The 25681-nt window shown below is 31.2% G+C and overlaps 2 protein-coding genes across 17 annotated transcripts in view; one reads left to right on the top strand and one right to left on the bottom strand.

Annotated features, from left to right (window-relative positions):
- LOC143247064 (serine/threonine-protein kinase TBK1-like) overlaps window positions 1-9356 on the top strand; it is a 32987-nt gene extending 23631 nt beyond the window's left edge. For 2 of the 10 annotated variants that reach the window (XM_076494461.1, XM_076494460.1), the window contains exons 6-10: window positions 1358-1515; window positions 2758-2868; window positions 3279-3458; window positions 4665-4949; window positions 7834-8428. In XM_076494461.1, coding sequence (XP_076350576.1) covers window positions 1358-1515; window positions 2758-2868; window positions 3279-3458; window positions 4665-4949; window positions 7834-7939 — 840 coding nt within the window. In that variant the 3' untranslated portion in view covers window positions 7940-8428. Of the gene's footprint in view, window positions 1-1357; window positions 1516-2757; window positions 2869-3278; window positions 3459-4584; window positions 4950-6434; window positions 6616-7833; window positions 8432-8688 lie in introns of those variants that run through there. The other 8 variants (XR_013026330.1, XR_013026331.1, XM_076494458.1 and 5 more) reach the window with 8 other exon arrangements.
- Window positions 9357-12294: 2938 nt separating this feature from the next.
- Window positions 12295-25681, bottom strand: part of LOC143247066 (anoctamin-7-like) — a 39892-nt gene continuing 26505 nt past the window's right edge. Inside the window, exons 2-5 of one of the 7 annotated variants that reach the window (XM_076494464.1) lie at window positions 19526-19580; window positions 15006-15103; window positions 14638-14783; window positions 12295-12546 (exon numbers count right to left, since the gene is read on the bottom strand). In XM_076494464.1, coding sequence (XP_076350579.1) covers window positions 12530-12546; window positions 14638-14783; window positions 15006-15103; window positions 19526-19580 — 316 coding nt within the window. In that variant the 3' untranslated portion in view covers window positions 12295-12529. Of the gene's footprint in view, window positions 12547-14637; window positions 14784-15005; window positions 15104-19525; window positions 19581-20289; window positions 20545-20564; window positions 22606-23906; window positions 24068-25681 lie in introns of those variants that run through there. The other 6 variants (XR_013026334.1, XR_013026336.1, XR_013026332.1 and 3 more) reach the window with 6 other exon arrangements.

The following is a 25681-nucleotide window of genomic DNA, read 5'->3' as shown; positions in this document are numbered from 1 at the left end:
TTACTCTAACCCTGCATAAAAGAATTTCAGTTTGTGCATATGCTGGAATAGGTCCTGATTGGTAATAAAATTGACTCAGGTATGTGCACACCCTAAACTTTCTATTGCTGGCACAGAAAGATATACTGAATAAAAAGGAAAAAAATGGTCTTCTATAGTAATTTACTGTAATCCAGCTTAAAAGAATTTGAAATGCCATTGCTATTGAGGATTCCTTCTTGTTTTTATTTTGCTATTGCTTTGTACTTATTGTTGATATTAATATTTTATTTTTATTAATGCCCTGTATATTTTCATAAGGTAAGATAGTGGTTTAAATTCAATACTTAGTATAAATATATTTTATAATGTGGCTATAGGAGAAGATGAAAAACAAGAAAAGACAATCCAGAAATACTGTTCACCTCTCACAGGCCACATAGCTAGTATCTTGTGTTAATGTGAAAGTTTCTGTCTATGTACCATGACTTTGAACAACATTCCCACATGTACTGCACGAGTCTATGATTCCATCAGCATTAAACTACAGTCTTCCTAAATAGGAGGGTGACCCATCATCTATATGCAGTCACTCTTTTTCTTAGCACTATGTATTTCTTGTTAAGACTTTTGTGCTTGTTATTTTCTGGAAGTGTTATATTCCTCATCTTAATTTTCGTGATTTTGATGAACAAATAAAGAAAGTATAGATTTTTACATTCATTTCAGTTTCTCATTGTGGGAACATGTGTGGATGATAGACAGTTCATGTTTATTCCATGTACCTCTTCAGTGTTCTTCCCTACAGATTCGTCCCTCCCTTTGTTTTTGACTCATTTGAGAATGAGCTTCTGGTATGCACAAAATACTCTATATGATTAATGTGCACCAAAGATGTGTTGCCTTCTTGTTGGTGGAGGGCTAGAGTTTAATGCTGATTGCATCATAGATTGGCACAGTACCTTTTATTACCTGTAGGTAATGGTGGAAATTTCATTTGCTTGGTACATGCACCAAACCATTTTTGGTGGTGGTACATGAAATTGCCTATCTCTCTGTGGAGAGGTTGGTACTTTTATGAAATACATTTTCAGGTAAGGAAAATGTTAACTTTACAGTTATAATGTTCTCTCACTCATATGTTGTACCTCTGTAAACATTTTTTTTCTTATTTTTAATTTTCACACATAGGTAGTTTATAAGGTTATTTTTTTCATTTTCCTGAGGGGTTAATTTTGTAAAAGCTTGGTAAATTGTATTTATTAAGTTAAAGAAACAACCTTAACTTACTTGTTTGAAATATTTAGTGAAAAAAATATTTGTTAGCAATTTCTGTCTGTAAACTTTTTGAAATAAATGAACACCTTTTTACTTACAGCATCCTGATATGTATGAAAGAGCTGTTTTAAGAAAACCAGCTGGTAAGTCATTCAGAGCTACTGTTGACCTGTGGAGTATAGGAGTTACTCTCTACCATGTAGCTACAGGCTCGTTACCTTTCAGGCCATACGGAGGACGAAAGAACAAAGAAACAATGTAAAAGTTATTACTTAAAAACTGGAGTACCTGTTTATACATACTAATTATAATTATAACTGATTTAGGAGAAAAACTCATAAAATTGTAATAACATAAATAATATTTATGCTCCAAACTGGGAACTGGAATTGTAATTCAAGTTACTTTCCTTGTAATATAATTCAGTTTATCCTGTTGTACTAAAGCTGCTTTGTATGTATGTTAAAACTTCATAATTTGGTTGGTAACATTCAAGGTTAGCCTTGATTTCATATATAGAAACTGTAAAATTAAACTTTGCATCACTACCAGGTTGTTTTAAACATTTGGCAATTATATGTGTGAAGTGTAGGATTAAACTTGGTATAGATGATTGTGGGAAGAAGGATCAGGCCCATATCATGCAAGTAAGTACATGCATTTGTGAGAATCAAGAATAGACCACTGGCAAATGCATGCATTTGTAGGAATGAAACATACACCACTGGTAAATATGTGCCTTTGTAGGAATGAAACATACACCACTGGTAAATACGTGTATTTGTAGGAATGAAACATACACTACTTTTAAATACATGCATTTGTAGGAAGTAAACATATGTTACTGGAAAATGATTATTATTAAATGTGGAATTAATCATGTCTCATAAAAATACTTGTTTGAGTAGTGGAAATGAAACCTAAATAAGTAGTAAATACCTAAAATGTGACATATTTTGGTTTCTTCTTATAACACTATTTTAATGTAGTTGGGGGATGGCTTGTCATCAAGTGTCATTTCATTCTTCATTATTATGTATCATGTTACTTTTAAAGCTGTAGTATATTATTTCTCCACCTATCTTTTGGTCTTTGTTCTTTTCCTGTTGATCAATCACTGTATTGCTGTCTTCTGTCTGCATCTATTTTCCTCTTGTCTAGCAGTGTGGTTTATTCATCTCCAACATTTTTCCTGTCACAAGCTTCTATTCTCTATGTTTTCTAGTCATCTGTTTTTATTTACGGTCTTCTATTTCCTATAATATTTATTTCCATGCCTCTTAAACCTGTTTGTTATTTTGTCTTCATTCTTTTTTGTCAGTCTCTTAAGTTTCACTCCCATGTGTCATTGCATTAGTTCAGCATAGACACATTGCCATTTTTTTATCACCTAGGATATAGTGTTATGAAATGTTAAATGAAACCTGTGTCACTTCAGCAGTAGAAATCAAACCTAACTCAGTAAGAAGTATTTAATGATCTTTGAAATGTTTTGTGTAGGTACTACATTACTTCTGAAAAAGCTTCAGGTGTCATTTCAGGGGCTCAGCACTCTGAAAATGGACCAATTGAATGGAATAGAGATCTTCCAAAATCCTGTCTCTTGAGTCAGTAAGTCTTTTAAAAATTGTCCAGTGTATGCTAAAATCAATTTATTGGAAAGTTTAATGTCTTTGATAATAGTGAACTGGAATGTGACTGTTAGAAGGTGGCATGAAAGAGATGCATGGTGTTGAGTAAATAACTTCTTTGTTTTGTAAATTAAAGGAACATGGATTTGGAAAAAAAAATATTTTTGTGTCTATATCAAAAGTTGATTATAATTTTGGAAGTTCAGGCACTTAGAAGTACTCTTATCAAGTACTACTACTAACTTTGTTTTTCTATTGCTTTAAGTGAATGTTAATTATATGAAAATTATGAAATGTAATGATATAAACATGTATTTTACTAATAAGCAAGATAACAATTTATATCAAAATGTATTTTATTTGAATGATACAATATATTTAACCATTCAGAGGTTTATGTGAACTGATCACACTGCTTCTAGCTGGATTATTGGAATGTGATTCAGAAAAGATCTGGACTTTTGACAGATTCTTTAGTGAAGTCACCAAGATCTTGTCCAAAAAAGTGTTTCACATTTTTTATGTCAATGAAGGGAAGGAATTTTCTGTATACATGGATGGTAATAAAAGGTTAGTAATAAGTTCAGTCTTAACATTTCACAAATATACAGAGATTAAATATTTCTCAATATGTCTCTATTAAACAGAACTTTTTAAAAAATGCATACACACATATCATCTCTACTAACTTATCTGTAGATAGACGTACCAACTTTAAATGGTTACATTTGTTTGTTGATGAACATTCCTGTAACTGTGTTTGCCCGAATATAATGCACATCCAATTTTTTTACACATCAGTTGTATGATATGTATTGAATAGTTTCTAAATACAGTAAACAACTAGTGATGTATTAAATGTTTTTGGAAATCTTTCATTGAAACTTTTTTGTGTCAACTTTACAAAGTGTATTGAAAAGTTTATGCATGGTAATACACTGTGCTAATCATTTATCTTCATCAAGCTCTCAGTTGTTGCCAGAATTATCACTACCATCAGATTCACTTCATTGAATGTTTCCTTCATCTTCTTCTGATTCCTTCAGCATATCATCATCCATCCTATTCATTTTATCAGATATGCATAATTTTGTGAAACCTTTAATGATACTAATGATTTGCAGTAGTAGTTTCTAATAAAATACCTAACAATATTAAATGTGCACGAATATAATGCATACTCAAATTGTTTGGTGGTATATGGAGGAAAAAAGCATGCAGTGTGTTCAGGCAAATGCAGTATAATCATTTGTTGTGTACATATTGGTAGACATATCTGTTGTAATGACTGTTATGTGTACATTAGCAAATCTATAAAGTAACAAATAAATACAAGTATTTATTGTAGGTATCCAAGTGTAAATAATGGTTGTGTGTGTAATGTGGATAAAACATTTTTACACCAGATATGTTGGTCGGCAGTAGTGCTTCTCAAGAGTTGTTAGAGATAAGTCCTAATCTGGCTGTTCTGAAGCTTATGTTGAGTTTCCAGAGTTGTAGCTGTTTCCAATAAGCTGAGCATTTGTATTAGTATCAGTCCTACAGTTTAATATCTATCAAAACGTGTTCTTAGATACATGTATTGAACAACTGTAGGCCTATTGTACTGGCTGATATTTGTAAAAGTATATTTTGATGTCTTTACCTTTTACACAAATTTTGCCTTTTGAGGGCCAAAAGTTATTTTACATTTCAGTTTGCTTGATCTAAAGAGAAAATTGGCATACAGACAAGCATTCAACCTAAAAGTCAACTTCTTCTTTACCAAAACGACAGACTGGAGAAGCATGTGGACATTGATGTCCAACTGTCTGAATATCCTCAAACAACCTCCAGAAATCCCTTGCGCTTACTGCATCGTGACATTACGGAAGTTACAGCACAGACTGGTTTGGGGCAGCTGACAGCTCGTTTCCCAACCTTTCCAACGGCTTCTGTCAACCTAGAGCATGACGCTTCTTTGGCAAAGATCTGTTGTAGTGTTGCTCAGGCTGTACAAAGACTGGTAGAAAGATCAGATCGATGTTACACTTTTCTAACAAAATTTCCAAACATCTTAACGTAAGTTGATTTATTTAAAACCTTACACATTGTAATATAAGTTGGTTGTGCTTGAAATGATTTTTATTTTTAGCTAAAAACAACCACAGTGTTATGTGAAAATGTGCACATTAATTTATTAAACTGACAACTGGCTTGTTGGAAAACTTTACATAATTCTGTGAGGTTAAAAACAGAGCCTGTAAACGTTGTAATATGTTATTGTGCACCTTTTAACATTGTGGTATTTTTTGTAAATTTAACTTAAATACAAGTACTGTTTTTTATCATATTTATGACAGAAGTTATTGATATATATAAATTGTTTTATTTTCATGTGAATTTGTGTCTTTTTTAGTTTTACAGCTTTCTTTTATTTTTACAACAAACTCTTTACGAAAACGGTTTTTAATCAAGAAAAGTCGTAAAGACCCTCTTTTCTAAATGCTTTTTAGAGGAATAAGAAGAGTCTGAATATGATATACTTTTTGTGACAAAACAATTTTGACAACAGTAACAAAAAGTTCCAATATTCTATAACCTGAGCACTTTTGAAAGATAGATCATTCTTTATGTTTGCCCCTGAAGAAGAAAGGTTTACCTTTTGAAAGTAGTAAAGTTATAGGGTATCTTTTTTTATTTTAGTGTTCATTTGGTTGAACCAGCATGTTTTTCAGCAAATAGTTGTTACTCTGTTCAGACCTACTCCATGTGGTTATAATCCTTTTTTACTCTTTTGTATGGAACTCATTATCAGTTGCCCTTTGTGTTTCTGAGCTTTAAATGAATGAAAGATATTCAGGTTTGCTGTATTAGTTTCAACATTTTACTTGGCATACCAGTTTATTAAATAAGTAAATGTTAATATTTATGTTCAATAATCACTAGATTTTAGAACTTGAATAAGCAAACTTTTGACTACAATAATTTTCATCATCATACTCGAGTACATGTTTGATTTAAGACTACACTCTATAATTTGTATTAAAAAGTGTATTGGTTTAATGTTAAGGTTTTGTTGATATTTGTTTGATATATTCAGAGAAAGGGATGAGGTGAGTTAGACAAAGAATTGAGGGAGGCTACACTTTATTTTGTGGGCATACATACTGTTGTACTTAGGGAAATGAACTAACTTTACCAGTAAGCATTGTACATTGGGTTTAGGGGCAACAAGGGAGGCTGAAGCACATTTTTGGGTGGCTTCAGCCCCATCTTATCATCTCACCAAAAAGCCCCCTGCTAATGTAGCAGTAAGTCTACGGATTTACAATACTAAAATGAGGGGTTCAATTCCCCTCGGTGGGTTAAGCAGATAGCCCGATGTGGCTTTGCTATAATAAAAAAACACACACACACTCATCAAAGGATATGTTTATACAAAGTTTATGAGTTTAAAAGTTAAGAACATATATCTTAAATTTATATTGCCTTTCTAATCTAATACTAACCTTGTACATAAATCTATTTTATATTTTATTTGTCAGTGTATTTTTGTCTTTTCAGAAGGAACAACGTTTGAAAAAAAGATTAAATAATTAATTATTTTCTTCATAATTATGCTGACACTTTCTAGGTGAAACTAGTATAAAAGCAGTAGAATGGATTTGGGTGTTGATTGTACAACTTATGTACAAGAGAGATTTATGTGATGTAATATACTTAAATCTTTTAAAGTATTGTCTGCATATATTGTACTCATTCCTGTTGTGATTCTGTGTGTCACAGATGTTTTAGACAGAGGTTAATTATTCTGATTTTGAAGTTCTTATGACATGCTATTGTGCAAGGGACAGCTGGAGATGTGAGACTGGGCATCCTTTCTCCACAATCAACACAATAATATTGATGAGGTTGCACACAATCTTGAATAGATAAAAAAAAAACACCACAAACTAGAGTTCTCAGGCTGGACATCCTTTCTTCACAAACAACACAATCATATTGATTAGGTCACAGGTACAGAGTTTTCAAAAACAGCAGAATTTCATTACTGACTCAATATAATTAGCACAGTGACTTAAACAACTTTCACTTACATAAACACACACCAGTCATATGAAGTCAACAAACACTTCAAATTACCGTATTTTCCGGTTAATAAGCCGAATCGCTGAATAAGCCGAGGCCAATTTTCATCTCTGAAAATGAGGGTTTTTGCTTATTACCGCCCAATAAGCCGAAGCCATTTTTAAGAAGTGACAAGTTTCTTCAAAATGATTTCTTAGCCTCGTTTCAGCGTCAGCATGCATGTTGTGTGTGATCATTGGCATTCTGTAGAAAAGCAGAACGTGTCGTATTGAGACAGAAATGGAATCAATATGTCATTCGTTATTGGCTCCACTCACTGTAATTAGGTAACCAATGAAATTCCAGAAACAACGTTTCACTGTAGTCTTAACGTGCTTTGCTGATGGGACAAAATTACCGCCTATGGTAATTTTCAAAAGAAAAACATTTCCTAAGAAGAAGAAATTTCCGAAAGGAGTGATCGGCCAATAAGCCGACCCCCCAAAAATCAGGTCGAAAATTTAGGGCCAGAAATTCGGCTTATTAGGCGGAAAATACGGTAATACTGTCAGGAAACCTAAAAGTTTAAATTAATTACAAGTGATGATGAAAAGTTTGATGAAACTTCTTTACATGCCCGTGTAACTGCTCACAGTATTGTAAGTAGTGACACTGTTTTTTAGACAATTTTCATTTACATTTAAAATATTCTGAATAATAATCAGATATTTAAGAGTAATTAAAATGAATAATTAAACTACACTCAATGGGGTGAATTTGTGAAATTAGTGTAATTTAAACATCTTAAAGCTGTTAAAATGATGTACATGAAGTCAACAACTTTAGTTTCTAGGATTATTAATGAAAATGAAACAACATGTTTCTCTTATTTTAGAACTTTAATCAGTGAAGAAGCAAAACTGCTAGCAACAACACTTTCTCAAGTAGAAGAAACTGCTAATAATTTAGCTGTCATTTTTGCTGTCATTTTAGCACAATAAAAAAGTAATTTACAATTATTTCAAAATTTTTTATGGTGGTTATGAGGACGTTTAGATTGGCTGATCATTTAAAAGTTACAGCTTGTAAAATAACAGACAAAATAAACTTTTTACTGACAGCAAACATCATCTGATATTTATGAAGGAAGTTTAAAGAACTACATAAGTGAAATTTGAAAATTGTTTAAATGAAGTATTTTTAATCTTAACATGAAAAATCACTTTGCAATCATAACAGTCAACACTGACAACATATAATTAAAATATTTGTATGATTACTGTCAAATTTGTCATGACACAACTAGTACCTTCACAATCACAATTGGTATACTGCCATGGTTAAAAGTTCATGTCAAATACACAAGTCCATTGTGATAAAATTAATTACTAAGGTAAAAGTACACATTACCTCTAAAGTGTCAAAACTAGTCAAATCCCAGAGGTGGGTAATTTTTTCTGAATACCTTTTCCACAATTCAAGAAATATTACAGCTGAAAGTAAATAAAAACAAAGTGATAAAGTTTATCATCACTAAAGACAGAAATTGCAACAGAATGCAAATTACTCTTGAAACTGATATGGCTTATGATAATTTATTCAACTATTTTTGTTCACCAAAGTGTTAGTAATAACAAACTTTGTAAAGTGTTTTCTTTTTACCTTGAAAAGTCCCAAATTACAGACAAGATATCTCAAAGTAATAACTTGCTTTTGGAATTAATTTGAAGTGTTTGATGTGAAACTTCAGTTACAGAAGTTGAGCTATTGCAAAGTTGAGTCCTTTGTTAAGCACCTAGGAACAAACCAACCATAGAAATCAAAACATGTTTAGAAGACCTAGCCAGGAGACTTGTGATACTTTCTACAGAGAAGAAAAACAAGGAAACAACCAACAGAAAGAAGACAACTTAGATAATTTTATTGACATCCAACAGCCAAACTTCCCAGGTAAAATTACAAATTTATATTTTCCAGAAACACCTAAAAACAACATCTTAAATGATTTTTTCAAAGAATTTTCTATCAAAACCATCAACATAATTTCACAAAACAGAAAACTAAAAAACAACCTTACAAAAAGAGACATTAATTCCATTAAAAACCTAAAACAAGACAAAAAAATAAAAATTCTAAAAGCAGATAAAGGCAATGCTATAGTCATAATGAACACGAATGAATACATCCAAAAAATGAATAACATCCTATCAGACACGAACAAATTTAAACCAATACACACAAATCCATCAAAGACACACGAGACGCAACTGAACAAATTACTACTACAAATGAAAAAAGCCAACACAATTTCACAAACACTTTATTCCTACCTACGTAAAACCGACTCACGCACACCGCAAATATACGGCATCCCCAAACCTCATAAACCAGATTGTCCATTACGACCAATAATGTCCACATATGAATCGTTTAATTACAATCTTGGTAAATACATAGCATGGGCATTCTCCAAATATGTAACATCAGCCAGCTCATTCATCAAAGACTCTTTTAATTTCAAGTCTAATCTAAATCAACTTAATCATAAAGCCTTAATGGCCAGTTTCGATGTTATATCCCTCTTTACAGAAGTTCCAACCACTGAAGCCTGCAAGATAGCCTTAGAACTCTATATCCGAGACCCTAACCCAACTACAGAAATTCCCAGTAACCAGTTAGCAACCCTCATAGAATTCACCACCATAAAGACAAACTTCATGTTCAAGAACCAAAACTATATGCAAACAAATGGCCTAAGCATGGGCAAACCAGTGTGACCAGTTCTAGCCAATATTTTTATGACACAAGTTGAAACACAAGCAATTAACACAGCATTACATCCACCACTATACTGGTACAGATATGTAGATGACACGGTTGCGGGATTCAAATCTACAGAACACATACTTAATTTTTTCAATCACATTAACTCTATACATCCCAACATACACTTCACATGTGAACAGGAAGAAAGCAATCAAATATCATTTCTTAACCTCAAAATTACAAGAATTGACACACAATTCAAAGCAGAAATCCAACGAAAAATCACCCATACTGGACTATACATTCCTTGGGACTCGGGCACATGAAACAAAACAAAAACTCAACATACTAAGAAACCAAATAAACACAGCCATAAAACTATGCTCACCAGATAAAATTAATGATGAATTAGACAAAATAAAACAATACTTCATCAACATCAATAAGTTTCCTCCAGAAACCGTAGAAAACATTATACGCACACACCTAGACAGAAAGCAAAATCAACCAACTAAAGTAAATATATCTCATGAATCAAAAAACCACGAAACCATATACTGCTGTATACCATATATTCCTGACATCAGCAAACAATAACCAACATTTGGCAAAAATTAGTAACAAAATATGACATTCCAGTTAATACCAAATTTATTCAAAAACCAGGCACAAAACTGAGGTCTATACTATGTAAAAACTACACTGACAAACACCACACCAACATTATTTATAAAATACAATGTGATAACTGGCACGACTTCTATATAGGAGAAACAAGTAGAAAAATGGAAACCAGATTCAAAGAACATAAAAAAGTCACCTTCACACGTTTTCGAACACTGCAAGTCAAGTAAACACAACATAACCATAGAAAACACTCAAATACTAAATAAAGAAACAAACATAAACAAATGCAAAATTAAAGAAGCCTTACTTATACAACAACTTAAACCCAAAATAAACCAATATAAAGGAACGCCTTTATACCTATATTAATATAATAAAATAAATAAACTTATATATTCAAACATCTAATACCGCCTCTACTTTTGACACTCAGTTACACAACCCCTTTGAAACATGTGGTCAGCTTCCAGTCAGTTACCTCTTTCTTGTGAACCTGATGATGACCAAGAAGGTCGAAACATTGTTCGCTCTTCTATGTAAAATATTTTCTCAACCCAAACGAGCCGTTTTCCATATAAATTTGTCAACAAGTGGGTTTTCGACATCACTGAATGTTGGACGTTTTTATGTTGAAGTAACCCTTTTGCTATAGGCATCCATTACCACACATATCATGAGGATTTTCTTAGTGAGTTACTTTCCCAAAATTCAGGTCCTTTGTAAGGTCAGTTTTATGTTACTGGATATGGTAGCATGAGCTTACATACACCCTGTCATTGTAACTTCTACACTGTTATCCAGACACAGTTGAAAGATCAATATAATAAAAATAATAAATTTATATATGTACATGGTGTGGAAAAGAAAAGTGGCCCCCTTGAAAATGCTGTTAATTTGTTATATATTTTATTAGATAATAGAAAAATGTGTAAAATGCACTTCACAAGATCTGTTCCAATATGATATCAAATAAATTAACATTTTCAAGGGAGAGGCACTTTTTTGTCCTCCCCTTGTATATAAATGTATAATGTTATCAAATTTAAGCTATTTTATATGAGTTATAGTTTGTAGTTATTCTAGAATGAAAAAAGGCATTATTTATATTAATTTCCTAATTGTTTATAGTGGTCAAATCTATCAAGCCCATACAGAGTTTCATTAGTAAAAATAACAGACAAATCATTAAGTTTTTTTGTACAAAAATGTTTGATAATTATCTGGAGGTTATAAAAATTTTATATGTGAAATGTGAACATTTTCTGATGCATACAAGTATTTTTAATCTTAAAATCAAAATTACTATGCATGTTAGATAGTCAACATGCTAAAAGAAAATAGGCACAAGAAAAGCATTACTTAAAAAAGTCTTAAAACTAAATAACAAAAAATTTGATATTTTGTGTATGAAAGCTCTAACAGAGTCTGAAGAAGAGAATATTATTTATATAACTTTAACATGTAAATCTATATAATACTTACCCCAGAGTGACATAAAAACAGCAACAAATACAGCAGCATCATTGTCAAAAAGATGTGTAATTCTGACAAAAGTGCATGTCTGTCCTAGTTGTTCAGTTCCTATTTACATTCTTTTATGTCACACCGAGGACATAAAATTGTGTCTTTGTAGGACTCACAAACGTCCTTACTGTAAAAAAAAAATGCAATTTTGTTTTAAGTTTGTAAACACAGTACAGCTGAATATTTAAATCAATCACAATGCCACATAAAATAACTGATTAACTGAAATTATGTTTAAATCAATTTGTCACAAAAATTATTAAAAATATTTTAAGGTACATTAATGGTTCAAAACATATCAACCAATAAAAAATTAATGGTTCCAATTATTACTCTTTGCAATTATTCCAGCTACAAATGTCTTGTGTGAAAATAATTAATTAGTTAAACACTGATTAATTACTCCAGTGATTAAGCACTTACCACATTTCATCAATTACATATCTCTAAGTAACTGATTTATCTGAGGTATAATTTAGAAAATGATCAAACATGAGTTATAAAAATAATAAACTGTTTAATAACTCTTTTAACTTTTTTCTCCCTTTATTCATACCTGTGAGCATCACCCATTAAGGTGAAGAACCCATAGAGGAAACACAGCACTCCTACTGCTGAAGCTGGGATCAGCATGCAGGTATAAAATCCCAGCCAAGCAAAGTAGAGGCCTATTTTCACTCCAAAATATTCCCTGAAAAAAATTGAAAGGAACAAACAATGAAGTGATTCTTATCAAACAAAATATAGTGGATACAATAACTAATGAGGAACTCCAAAAAATCCATCCATAAGAACCTATTATTTTTATAAAGATTTGTCTCAATTTTAAACTCTGACTAGTATGAGAGCAAAGTGATTTTCATGCTAAAATTAATAAAATGTATATGTATTTAATATTACAGTTTCCAAATTTCATTTGCATAGTTTCTAGAATCTTCTAATTGAATATCAAGTTATTTTTGGTAAATATTTATATGTTATGCATTATTGTCTCTACCCTTACATTACATGAGCTTGGGCCATTTGTTTAACCTTGTAACCACACCAAAAAAAATATGAAAAATTTTTCCTTTCTAAAATCCCTGCAGAGCACAATAAAAGCTTATCATTATTTATCCTGACTATCATCAGGCTTGCATCAGTTAAATATGACAATTTCCTATATACTAAGCCTATGTAACAACCCAGGAATCGCCTTGTATACACTTAGTTCAAATCACAGCATAAAATTATGTAATACACACGATCTTCAAAAGTATATACATATATTGCAAATAAATTAATCTATTTCTTCATTCATATATTCTAATGTTACCTAATAAGTATTTTTTTTACTATTATAACAAACAAAATATGTGCATAAAAAATAACAAAAATCTAGTACTTAATTGTGAATGCTGTAATTTCTTTTGTTGTCAAAGACTTAAAGTATTGATAGATGCTAACCCAAATTTTCCATGGGGCTGTTTTTCATTTTTTTTCCCAAATTATTTATTAATTTCAAACACACAATTTAGAGCACAAACAATAATAAACACAAAGCATTCAATGTCTTATAATTATTACAATTTAACTGGTTTTCTAACTAAACATTGTGCATCAAAACAATTTCTTTAGCTGGTTAAACTAAACATAGTGAAAGCAGATTTGAATCTATGTTCAGAAAAACTTAAAAGCCATCCTGTGAACGAGATGACATTATACATAAAACAGAATATTAAATATTTATTTTCTAATGGTTATCAGTAATGTAACAGCAAATGTCAAAGACAGAAAGAGAGAGAATTATTTACATTTTTGAAAGACTGTATGTAAGAGAACAGAGCTTTATGGGATGGCTTGGTAACTATAACTTTATGTTATGTACAAGGAAAATCTGCAAGTCTGAAAGCTGTATTCAATTTCAGTCAATCAAATACAAGTGAAAAGATGTCTAAGTTTAGCAATTTTGAACAAACAAGTGCCATCACGTGATACAAAAAATGTAAACACTAAGACGTTACAAATTAAAATATTTTACTTTTGAAATTCAGAAATTAAAACTATATTATATAACAGAAACATCTGATTAACTACATGCTAATGCTATTAGATCTACATCTCTTTTGGTTATTACCACATCTTTATTGAATTTTATAGCTCAATAAAAATAATACAATAGCAATACAAGAGAATTCTCTCCCTCCTATCATGACTGAGTCTCCTTATATATAATTATTGTATTTAGAATGATCTCTTTCAAAACACAACTAGTATGAATAAAACTCCAACTAAACATGTCATACACATAGATGTTTTTTTGGTAATTTCAATCTTTAGGTAAAACTCAAAACTTTTACCAAGTGATTTTTTATATTAAATAAATAAATAAAAAGCATTATAACCCTTCAGGCTCAGCAATAAACACAATTCATATCCATTTCTACATCATCAAAAACATTCTAAATGCTGCTCCAACTACGTTTTTCACATACATTATCATCATATCACACATTTCATCTTTACTGTTAATTATACATTAAATATCTAAAAGTATTTTAAACTATGTTGGAGGAACTTAAAATAATATATCATTCATTTCCATAGTAGTCAGTTACTCAGTTAACTAGAATTAGAATAACTTGACTTTAAGGCTCTTGAATGATGTACAAACTACAAGGTCATTGTTAAAGATTTAACATTTTTCACAGACATGGAAAAAGTACCATTTTAACCTGTTCAAGAATATATGTATCTATTAATGTAATTATTTTCACATCATTATTTTAAACTTAAGCCTTACCCATTTCAAGATATTCACTAAAAAGACCCAATTCTTCTTGGTTTATTAAGTTGTAGTCACTCTCCCACTGAGTGGGTGCATGGTTTTCATGAGCACACTGACCCTTTTTATGCACTGACCACTTCTTGTAAACCCGTAACAGCCATCTAGATAAATACAAAAACATTTTTATCTAGTTTTAAAATAAAAACAGTTTTTGTTGTTGACATGAATGTATAAATAGTTTAATTTTACATACAATCTGACTTACTACATGTTTGACTGAACATTAATAAACTACAAATCTTGAACATACCAAAATCCCTTTTTGAAAAATGTTCTTACATGAAATTATTACAATAAATGTCTATTTTAACTAAAAAACTTACGGAACACCCATTTCCACCACGGCATTAATGAACTGCTTCCCTGCCACAATTATAGCTAACTGCAAAGAGAGTTCAAACAAACACCCTCCTGTTCCACACTAGAAAGAAATGTAGAAAAACAGTTTCAAAATTACTGTAGCAATACCACTTTAAAAAATATCTCAGAAAGGACACAAGACTGAAAAGTACAATAAGATATAAGTCAGTGAGTGAGAGCACTAATAACTTGCCCAGGATAAAATGGTCCAAAAAATGTTTCAAACCTCAAAATTTAAATAATGTGTGTGACTAACATGAAAAACTTTGCAGAGATTGATTCTTCATAGTTTAAGTTTCTCATGACAGGCTTAATCCCAGGAACTGACCTAACAATTATTCTATGCTTGTTATAGTATTACAGTGTATTCACATCGTTTGGCAGGCTTTAAGTAAACATAAATAGTTTTTTTGCACACCAAAGATTATATTTTTTATGGAGTATTTTTACTATAAATGTATCTGTGAATACTTACATATGTATAGATAAATAAATAGAGAATTTCTGTATACTAGTCTGAATGTTGATTTCCATGTTTAGATCAAAAATACTTTTCTTCGTCTCAAAAATTTCAAACGTTTTTGTGTAATATCTAAACCTAAATCCTTGTTACTGTTGTAACCCCTGAAGCAGTAATGAAGCAGCTACTCATGAACATTTTTTAAAATATTATTATTAGTTGTAGTTTTTTGTTTGTTTGTGTTTGTTTTTTTTTAATTTTGTGCAAAGCTACACAAGGGCTATCTGCACTAGCTGTCCCTAATTTAGCAGTGCAAGACTAGGGGGAAGGCAGCTCGTCATCACCATCCACAGCCAACTCTTTCACCAACAAATAGTGGGATTGACTGTATCCATTATAACGACCCCACGGCTGAAAGGGCGAGCATGTTTGGTGTGAAGGGGATTCAAACTCGCCACCCTCAATTTACGAGTCGAGTGCCTTAACCACCTGGCCATGCCAGGCCTATTATTATTAGTAGTAACAGTAGTACTTATTTTACTCAATCTAACCTAACTGATCTAAAGAGATTTCTATTTTTAAACAATAATTTCCCATGGCAATCAAGGTTAAATTGAAAGCAAAATATGGAATTTCATTTACAGGAAACATTGCAATATGATAAATCACTTGACAGATGAAAACCACGGCTTTCTATTGGTTTTTTAAGTAATACTGTACTGAGTGGCTTAAACACTTATTGGTAATTTCTAATAAAGAGGACATCACAAGTGGGTGTGGCAAGATAGATTTGATTTCATGTCTCTGGAACCAAGTAATATCAAACGCTATGAAAATTATAGTATGCCTTAGCCAAATTATATAATAATAAGTGATTTACATTAAATTTCATTTTCTACTTCTTGGAGGGGTGGTAAATAAATTAGAGAAGAAAAGGCCTAGAGAGAAAATGTTACAATTCTTACACTAGAAAATTCTAGTTTTTCTATTTTAAATATTGCCTTCTGAAAGTAAAATCTTTAAACTTGTATACTATTAAAATATGGATTATGAGCTATGTTTTCAGGGTTTATTTATCAGTATATCATAAAAAGAAAATACTTTCATCAATTTTTTGAATGTAACTCACTAAAACCTTGAGGCATGCACAGAAAAAGATGTCTGCAGAGAAAGGGTTAATAATGCTATTTTTCCCAGCCAACAGGAAGTGTACTTTGAATAAAAATCAAGATTTCATGTTTTTCTACCATGAATTTATGACTTCAGGTCCCAAATACCAGTGCAAATACAGGACTTCTTATAGTTATTTGGTTGATTGCTATTATGTTATTGAGCAAAACATTGTCTAACCAGGTTTCAGATTGAGCATATACAGATTGATAAGGTAGGTTATAGATTAATGTTGTCTGTGTAAAGTAGATTACCTCAAACAGTGCTGGTTAGTAAGGTCATATATTAAAATGCCATTCAAATGTAGTTTGTTAGAACAAGAAAGAAGTAATTTAGGTATGTTACTTTCTAATCTAAATTACATTTGTCTGTGTATAAATGAGTAATTATTACTGACCTTGGATCTTATCTAAGCCTAGATCTATACTACTGTTAGTAGCAATAAAACAATGCAGGTGTCCTAATGATACTCAGGCCTAAACACAGGTCTTAGCAACACTGAATGAGATGTGCAAATTGGAGATAGTTTTACAATGCTTTATGTTTAGTGTCATTTCTACAACATAGTTACAATGCTGGATACTTATAATTTCTTGGGATAAAATTTCAAAAAACCAAAAATTCTTTTGAATATGTCTAAGAGACAACTTAAAAAAAGAACATTGGAAAAGAAAATCACAAAAGTCCTTAATTATAGAACATATTTAGTTTTATTGATACAGTATAAAATCAAATCCTATTTGCAAATTTCAACTTAAACTAAGAACAAACAACGCAATTATTAGTAAAATATTCCCTTCAATGTTTCAGTTAGTTTTTTAACTTATTATTTAAATTCTTAAATCATAATATCCTTACGTATTTAGAAGTTAAGTTAATGGCCATTTTGGCCAACTGACCACCATTTTGCATACAATCTTCACATGACTATATCAACTTTAAAGACACTTTACAACATTCATGTTTCGATATTACCAGGAGATATAAATGAAAGTCTGAAAATGACAAATTGCCTTAATTATTTTGGTAGTGCAAAAGTAAATAAAAAGGTTGGATTTTATGAATAATAAACTGCAAACAACAACATCATGTTATTTATTATGACTTAAAGAACAGGAAAGTAGCAATTACATTCCAGATTTAGTTTCTTAAAAATTACAAGATTACTGGGAAATTAAAAGCCTCTAGAGGACTTATTTTCTAAAGTTATCTAAAAATAAAAGTTAACATTTTACTTAAACTGAAAATTGTTTCCAATAATATCCACCAACACTATAGCTAGAATCTCACATTGATAAAAGTGTAGGGGGCAGCGCAGGCATGATCCACACACAAAGCATTTGTATAGAACAGGAATGTACCAAGAGAAAAAATGGTACAAAAGTGTGGAAATTACACCCTACCTCTATAACAGATATACTCTTCACTTGGAGCTTTGTTCCTATATCAAAGGCAGAACAGAATATGAATAATCATGAGGTAGGCCACCCTTGACCAGACAGCCAAGATTCTACGACTCAGGGTTGAAATTAAGGGGTTGTAGTACCTATATCTCATATTGCTGGCTCAGACCACAATGTTATATATATATACTTTAGATACCAACCTGTAACCACAGAATGTTGCATTTGGCACCATCAAAATAACAACAAGAAAGTAAGCAACACTTAACAAGTCCAAAAGGTAACACTCGAGGCTAGGAATAATGGGATCCCATATGTCATACCCAACAAATGAACAGAACTTATCTGGTATGGAATTACGAACATTTGTTCTCAGTCTCTAACCAAGTGGATAAGGTGTATTCTACTTAACCCTGGAATTATGTGGAACCTGCACTCAACCAAGGACTTACAATGGAATTGCTTTGGTTTCAAAATTATGAATGATAACCAAAACTGGCACTGATCAAAGAGAAGGGTTTTGCGCTCCCCAACTAGATAACTGTATGCAAAATATGAACCAAATTTATGAGTAGGTTCCCAGGAAGGCTGGAGCCCTAGAAGGAGGACCCCTAACTTTGCCCTCTTCTCCAAGAGTGATTGAACACACTCAAAAACTTTGGTGGAAAAGCCTCTTGTCTGCCACAGATTCTCAAGCTCCACTAATACAGCCTGGGGTGCTAAAATGCACTGGGGAGTACTGAAAAACAGAGCTCTGGAAACTGTGCAATAGATGAATCAAGTTCCCTACATTTTTTTCAAAGCAAACCAATCACAATTTATTCAATATGAAGATTAGCAAAATCCTTTTTAGCTGTATTCATGAATGTCCATGAGTGGCAATCCATAACAAGATAATATCATCTGGTAGGTGCCTAAATGATCTTACAGGGCACCTCATTTTGACAGAACCTGTTGCATAATGGTGGTAGTAATTATAGTAAAAGTAGTTGCTAGTTTGAAGTCGAAAAGAGAAAGCATACTTGCCGCAGAAGCACTAGCCCCAGAATGGGATACCATGAAAATAAAGGGACCCTGAAAATAAAAAAAGAGTATATGATTGAGGAAAATACTCATTTCTGGTAAAAGCCTAGCAGATGTGGTAAAAAAAATATACAGGAAGTACTGGGACACCATCAGAAGAGGAATCGGCCAGATCATGTAAACAACAAGGTAGGAGAGTAATAGAAGTATTCCACATACCAGCCGACACAATGTCTTCAAAGAAAAACTGGACCGAGCAGCTAATGACACTGGATATTGAGAAATAGCTACAATGTCAACAGATGTTAAGTATGTTTTGGAATTATTATACAGTACTATGAATAAACTGTGCACAAAAAATTTTTTTAAATAACAGTTTAACAGCTGAACTTTTATATAACAAAAAAACTGACAATGTTATACATACTTCCTCTTGTCGATATCCAAACAATGAATTGTAATGTCCTGGATACCCAACAAACCTGTTGCATCAAAAGATAAATTTTAACATAAACAGCTTTCTTCACATGTAACATAAAGATAAAAATAAAATCTAAAAAAGTCAATTCTGTATTGATGAACTATTGACACTTTCTCCATTGTCCTTTTTCATTTTTAAGTCTCCTAAAATCTCAAAGGTAAAACCACAAGTTTGTGGGTAATTCAGCACAAAGCTACACAATGGGTTATCTGTACTCTGCCCACCACCAGTATCAAAACCTAGTTTCTACCAATGTAAGTTTGCAGACATACTGCTGTGTCATTGGGGTAAGAAGTATAAGTTTAGGACATTTTTAAAAAATAAAGAATTCTATGCCATTTCAACAAGTTATTATTAAAATTTCCATGACCATTTAATTCACTGTAAACACAATCAATGTAAAAAACATTTTAGCTTGTTATATTTAGACTTGTACATCAATAAATTATATTATTCAGCTAAAACATTAATTTTATCTGCAATACTTATAAATAAAGAGCCCTCATAATGCTAAGTTTATTTATAAATGAACAAAAAATAATGTGCTTCAATATTTGATTAGTTACCTATAATCTGAATTTGAAAGGGAATACCCTTTTTTATGGTGTTACAAGTTTGTTTTTATTGCTTAAGACATTTTTCTTACATATGAATTGTAATAATATCTTTGTATTAAAAACTAAAACAACAAAAGTAGAAAAAAATGAACACATAAAGGTAAAAACAACAGTTTAGCACATTGCTTCAACAACTTAAACATCTACTTCAACCTACACATACAGATATTAAAATGTTTCAAAAATCATGTTATATGTGATTTTTAAACACTTCTATGAACAGTAATAAGTTAGTCAACAAAACAACTTATGCAATGTAAAAAACTGATGAATAATAGTTGACAAACTTCAACAGGTACATCTTCAAAGCCAAACTATTTTCATAATCACTTTGAGTGCGATGTATTTCTATATACAATATTTCAGAACAGTATTAACTATTTTACAAAAAGAATATTAACATACAGAAAAAGGTTGACATAAATAAAAAATGTTTGATAAACTACCTTAACACTAATGACAACTAATTGATAATACTATTAAACTCATCATTTAACACATTTCATGTCAGAGGTTTTTAGAGCTCTTAGGTGAAACATTAAGTTCTATTCTTCAAATCAAATCTTTAGAGTATAAATATCTTTATGTCTGAAAGTGAATTATTTCTTTCTTATATATTTACAAAATTCATTATTTTCCATAGTTATAAATATCATTCTATGTCTGGCTCAGGTCCAGCTTTTAGGTTACTCTGCTGCTGTCACACGGAGCAAAGATATTTCTGCAACGTAGTTTTGAACAATTAGAAATACTATGGTCAAATATTTTTGTACTGAGGGAGAGGAAGTCATAATAAAATACAAATCATAGGAATTTAAGACAAATTTTCCATATTCTTCTTAATTTGTCCATGATCTAAATAAATGTTAAGCCTTATCTTAGCCTCCATCATTTTTTTGTTGTTGTTGTCAGAAGTAGGATACAAATGACTGTTCATCAAGACACTTGTGGTTTAGATACACTAGTTTCCATGAATTAGCAAACATTAACCACTTCTCAAGCCAAATCATTAGGAAACACAAGTTAATTTTAAATCAAAACGATTAACTTCATTCCATATTGTAACAGAAAAAAAGAGCTTTACATTCTAGTTTTACAGTGGAAATATTTTTATGGTAGTTTTTATACACATTTTTAGTAATCTTTGACAATTTTTAAATTTATAACATGCAGTACTCAAGCCAATTTATGTAATATCTTTACATAAGCTGGCTGCATTAACAAGAGATGTTTTATTATTTATTGTAACATGATTTTATCTCAAAATAAAATTCCATATTTTAAAATTTATTTTATTAGTCTTGAAGTTATAAAAAATTATGTTAAAACACACATATATCCTTAACATAAACTGCATGGGGTCAGTTTATTGGATGAATGCCATATTACAGATGGAATGTTCACTATATTTCTGAATTTATTATGCATATCTATACAAGATGTTGCAAGTTGTTAGTAGAATGTACAAGTCTGTTGTATGCTAAATATCAAATACACTGGAAAAGTATTTCTAATCAAGAAAGGATGACAATCTGAGTTACATATTAACATGTTAATGTTTATGTAAAGACTAAAAATACTATATCCATGGCACTGTTTGCATATTGTGCTTGAATTGCCTTTAGAGCCTCTAAAATGTATATTTACAAGTTTTACTTTTCAGTATCCCTGTACACTGTATATGATATTTACTGTTCTTCACCATGAACTGTCATTAAATCAAATACATAATACCAAATTAAAAGTTACAAATAATCATCTAACCTTAAAATTATCATAAATATATTTATATAAATACTATACAATGTTTCATGTATTTCTGCATATATATGTTAGCAATGTGAACAGTTTTCACTACTTTGATCACAAAACTATATGGTATTACAACTAAATATACTTTACTGTGTTTCGCACTGATCCACTAGTTTATTTAACAAAACACTCAGACTTGATCAATAATAAAACTAAGACTGGTAAAGTGTGCTGTTAGTGACGTTCAATATACTTATACATAATTACTTTCTAATGCTATTTAATTACATTCTGTACAAACAGAAAAGTTAATTAAAAATTTAGATAACATGCATAATGTGGCATAAATTAATTTTTACAGAAATAAGTTCTATTTTGAAAAGTGTGTATAATTTGGATTTATTCACCAATAAAATGTATATGTTTTTTCAAGATGTATAAATTATTCTGATAAACTTTGTATGACTGTTACAGTATTTATCTGGCACTAAAATAAATATGGATAAGGACTTTTGCAGTCAGATTCTGGTTAAATTTTGTTATTCAAAATGATGAACAAAACATACAAAATAACCTATGTTCATTTGGAATTGCCAAAATTAGAAACAAGTAAAAGTTACCCAATTCAGTAAGGAAGGTGGCTATTCTTCTATAAATCTAGAAAAGGTTAATAGTTAGTCAGTTGTTTCAGAAAGAACATCTACACTAGCCATCCCTAACTCCAAACTGATAAGGCTATGAAATGACCCCTATTGCCAATTTATTGGTTATTCTAATCAAATAACAGGATTTGACAATCACTTTTACAACATTCACATAATCCCAAGGTTGAAGGGCATTTTTGCTGCAACAGGATTAGAACCATAAACCCCCAGGTTCAGAGTTCAGCACACTGACCACTAGGCCTAGCATACAAATAATGAAACAATACAAAAATATTTCAGATATCAGTGTGATATGAATATGGTAATTTTATCCCTGGTTCAGTGCCATTCTCTTTTGATTTAATTTACTCTGGCTTGTAAGTTTTGGTGTTCAAATCAAGTTTTTCTAATCCAAATTTATACATGCCCAGCCCAAGGGTAAATGAACAAATACATAATCAACATACACTAATTCCTGTGCCTCGTATTTGACCACTCAAAGATGATGGGTGTGTTTATAAAAAAATTGAAAAATTATTTGGTTTGGTTTGTTTTGAGGTTTGCACAAAGTTACACAAAGGCTATCTGCACTTGAAGTCCTTAATTTAGCAGCGTAAGACTAGAGGGAAGGCAGTTAGTCATCACCATCACAGCCACACCTGAGGCTACTCTTTTACCAATGAATAGTGGGGATTGACTGTCATATTATAATGCCCCCATGGCTGAAATGGCCAAAACTGAAAAGTACTACTGAAGATCTTACAAAACAAATATATAGTAGTGTTACTTGCATCTGAACTTAAATACTGAGGTTTTGTCATTATTTTAATAATTTCTCTGGCACGCAAAATATAAAGATTTTCTTATGGTTATTTTGGTGCATTCATAAAAAAATTCCAAGCTACATTAATTTCATTCTTGAAAATACAAACATGAAAAAAACCATTACATTATTTACAGCTGAACAGAAAACAAGAAACAACCTTAAAAATTTACAAGTAATTACATATAACATTTCCTTTTAGTCATTAAGAAATCAAAGTAAAAAATAAATAAACAACAAAACTAATATGCTTACATGCCACTATAAACAGGTACTTGACACATATATATATATACACACACATACACTTATATACACTATAAACACGTATTTGATATATATGTATTCACACACATACACTTATATACACATATCACTATAAGCAGATATTTGATCCACATCATCTTGAATAAAGCCATAAAAAGTACATTTTACACAACTAGAAATAGGTGAATTTCATATCCCTAACTTTTCTTATTTAAGTGATCTACCAGGTTAAAGGTCATGATGCATACAAGGTTCAACAGTGCAGCTGTCACAGAGATACCATGCTGGTAAGTGTCCGATTGTCACTCAATGTGAAGTACAGAACAGTTTGAATGGATATTCTGTAAAAAATCACACCAACCACAGCAGCAATAGCAACTGTTACCTAAAGAACAAAACATAATTTGTTAAGTCTATAAAGAATCACTGCATAACACAGAATATATATGTAAATTTAAAATAGTTTTAGGGAACTTAAAAAAAAACACACTTTGCTGTAACAAACTATAACTGGAGTCTGGCAGTTAAAGTCCAGATTTCTTCACACAGTTGGAGGTTGTTTGTCCTTTTACGGAGTGGTTCACTAAGTCTTTACCTAGATTTTCTAGGCAGCAAATTGTTTTGTGGGATATGATAAAACAAAAACCATGAAACCTGCAACTGATCAAACAACTCTAAAGTTATGCTTTTCTGTGGCATCTTAACCCATTTTATAATTACTAAAAATGGGCAATTTCACAATTTTTTGTTTGTCAATGTTTGGGACCTGTACAAAAATATCTTTTTACCAGATACCATGTAAAGTGGTCAAAATATGGCTGAGTAAATGATCAACAAATACCTCTAAATTATGCTTTTTTCATATCTCTTCCTGTCCCCACCCCAAAAAAAAGAATTAAATTTGGGCAAATCTAGCTATTTTTGTTTGTCATTGTATTGAGCTCATGAATATTTACATTTGTGCCAGTTGTCTTCCAGACTTCTGTAAATATAACCACACAAGAGCCCAAAATATATATTTTTGGGTTGTTTGGCATATGACCCCTTAAAAAAGCCTAAATAAAAAAAAAAACAAAAAACTTACTGGACATACTGGACCAAAGTATGACCCTACCAAGTTTCAAGATAATCTGTCAAGATATGTAGGTATAGCAATCGACTGAAAAGGGTTTGGAAGAAGGTGAAACAACAGAAAAACTATATCTCTCTCATGATGATGAGGAACCCACGTGAAGTAAAAATGTATCTCAAGATGGCTAGCATGGCTATTAAAACTGTTTTTCTTAACCTGAAGGCCTGAGAGACCTAAGAAGGTGAAACATTGTTTTCTAATTTATTTTAATAAAAGTTTTAATACCCATACCAGCCATCTTGAAATACAGTACACTGTCACTGAAATAACTGTCTTGTATACTATACTGCAAAAAATTGGAAACTGGATTCACTGAAAATAATAAAAAATCCTCCCAAGTTTACAAAGTGCATCTTTTAAAAACAATTTTTCTTTAAACATAGAACCAAAAATCAATGACCATGAAGTTATAAAAGTCATCTTAATTTAAGAATACAGCCTTACTCTAAAACAGTACCACCTGTGGTACTAGGATATCTCTATTAAGCCTTTGAGAAATCTCTGATCATTTGGGAAAAAAAAAACCTTTAAAAGTAGACTCATTCTTGAAACACCACTGAAAACCTTTCTTGTAAATAGGCTGGACCACCAAAAGATTGATAATAAGCAAAATACATGATTGTTGAGACAAAGTTAAAATTTCCTTACTTAATCCTGTTATTTTTATTCATGTTATTGTTACACAAAACTACAGGAAAATCGACTGAGCATTTTCAACCACAACATAGACAGATATGCTATATGGAATGCCATGAATGTCCATGACTTACTTAAAAATTAATTATTTTTCAGTGAAAGATGCTTCATATGGTTATAAGTACATAACAGATGCAACGTTGTTCCGAGTGACTGCTTTCATATTGGACT

Source organism: Tachypleus tridentatus, chromosome 3 (genome assembly GCF_004210375.1).
Source record: "Tachypleus tridentatus isolate NWPU-2018 chromosome 3, ASM421037v1, whole genome shotgun sequence".
Lineage (NCBI taxonomy): Eukaryota > Metazoa > Arthropoda > Merostomata > Xiphosura > Limulidae > Tachypleus > Tachypleus tridentatus.
This window is presented reverse-complemented; position numbering and strand designations above follow the sequence as displayed.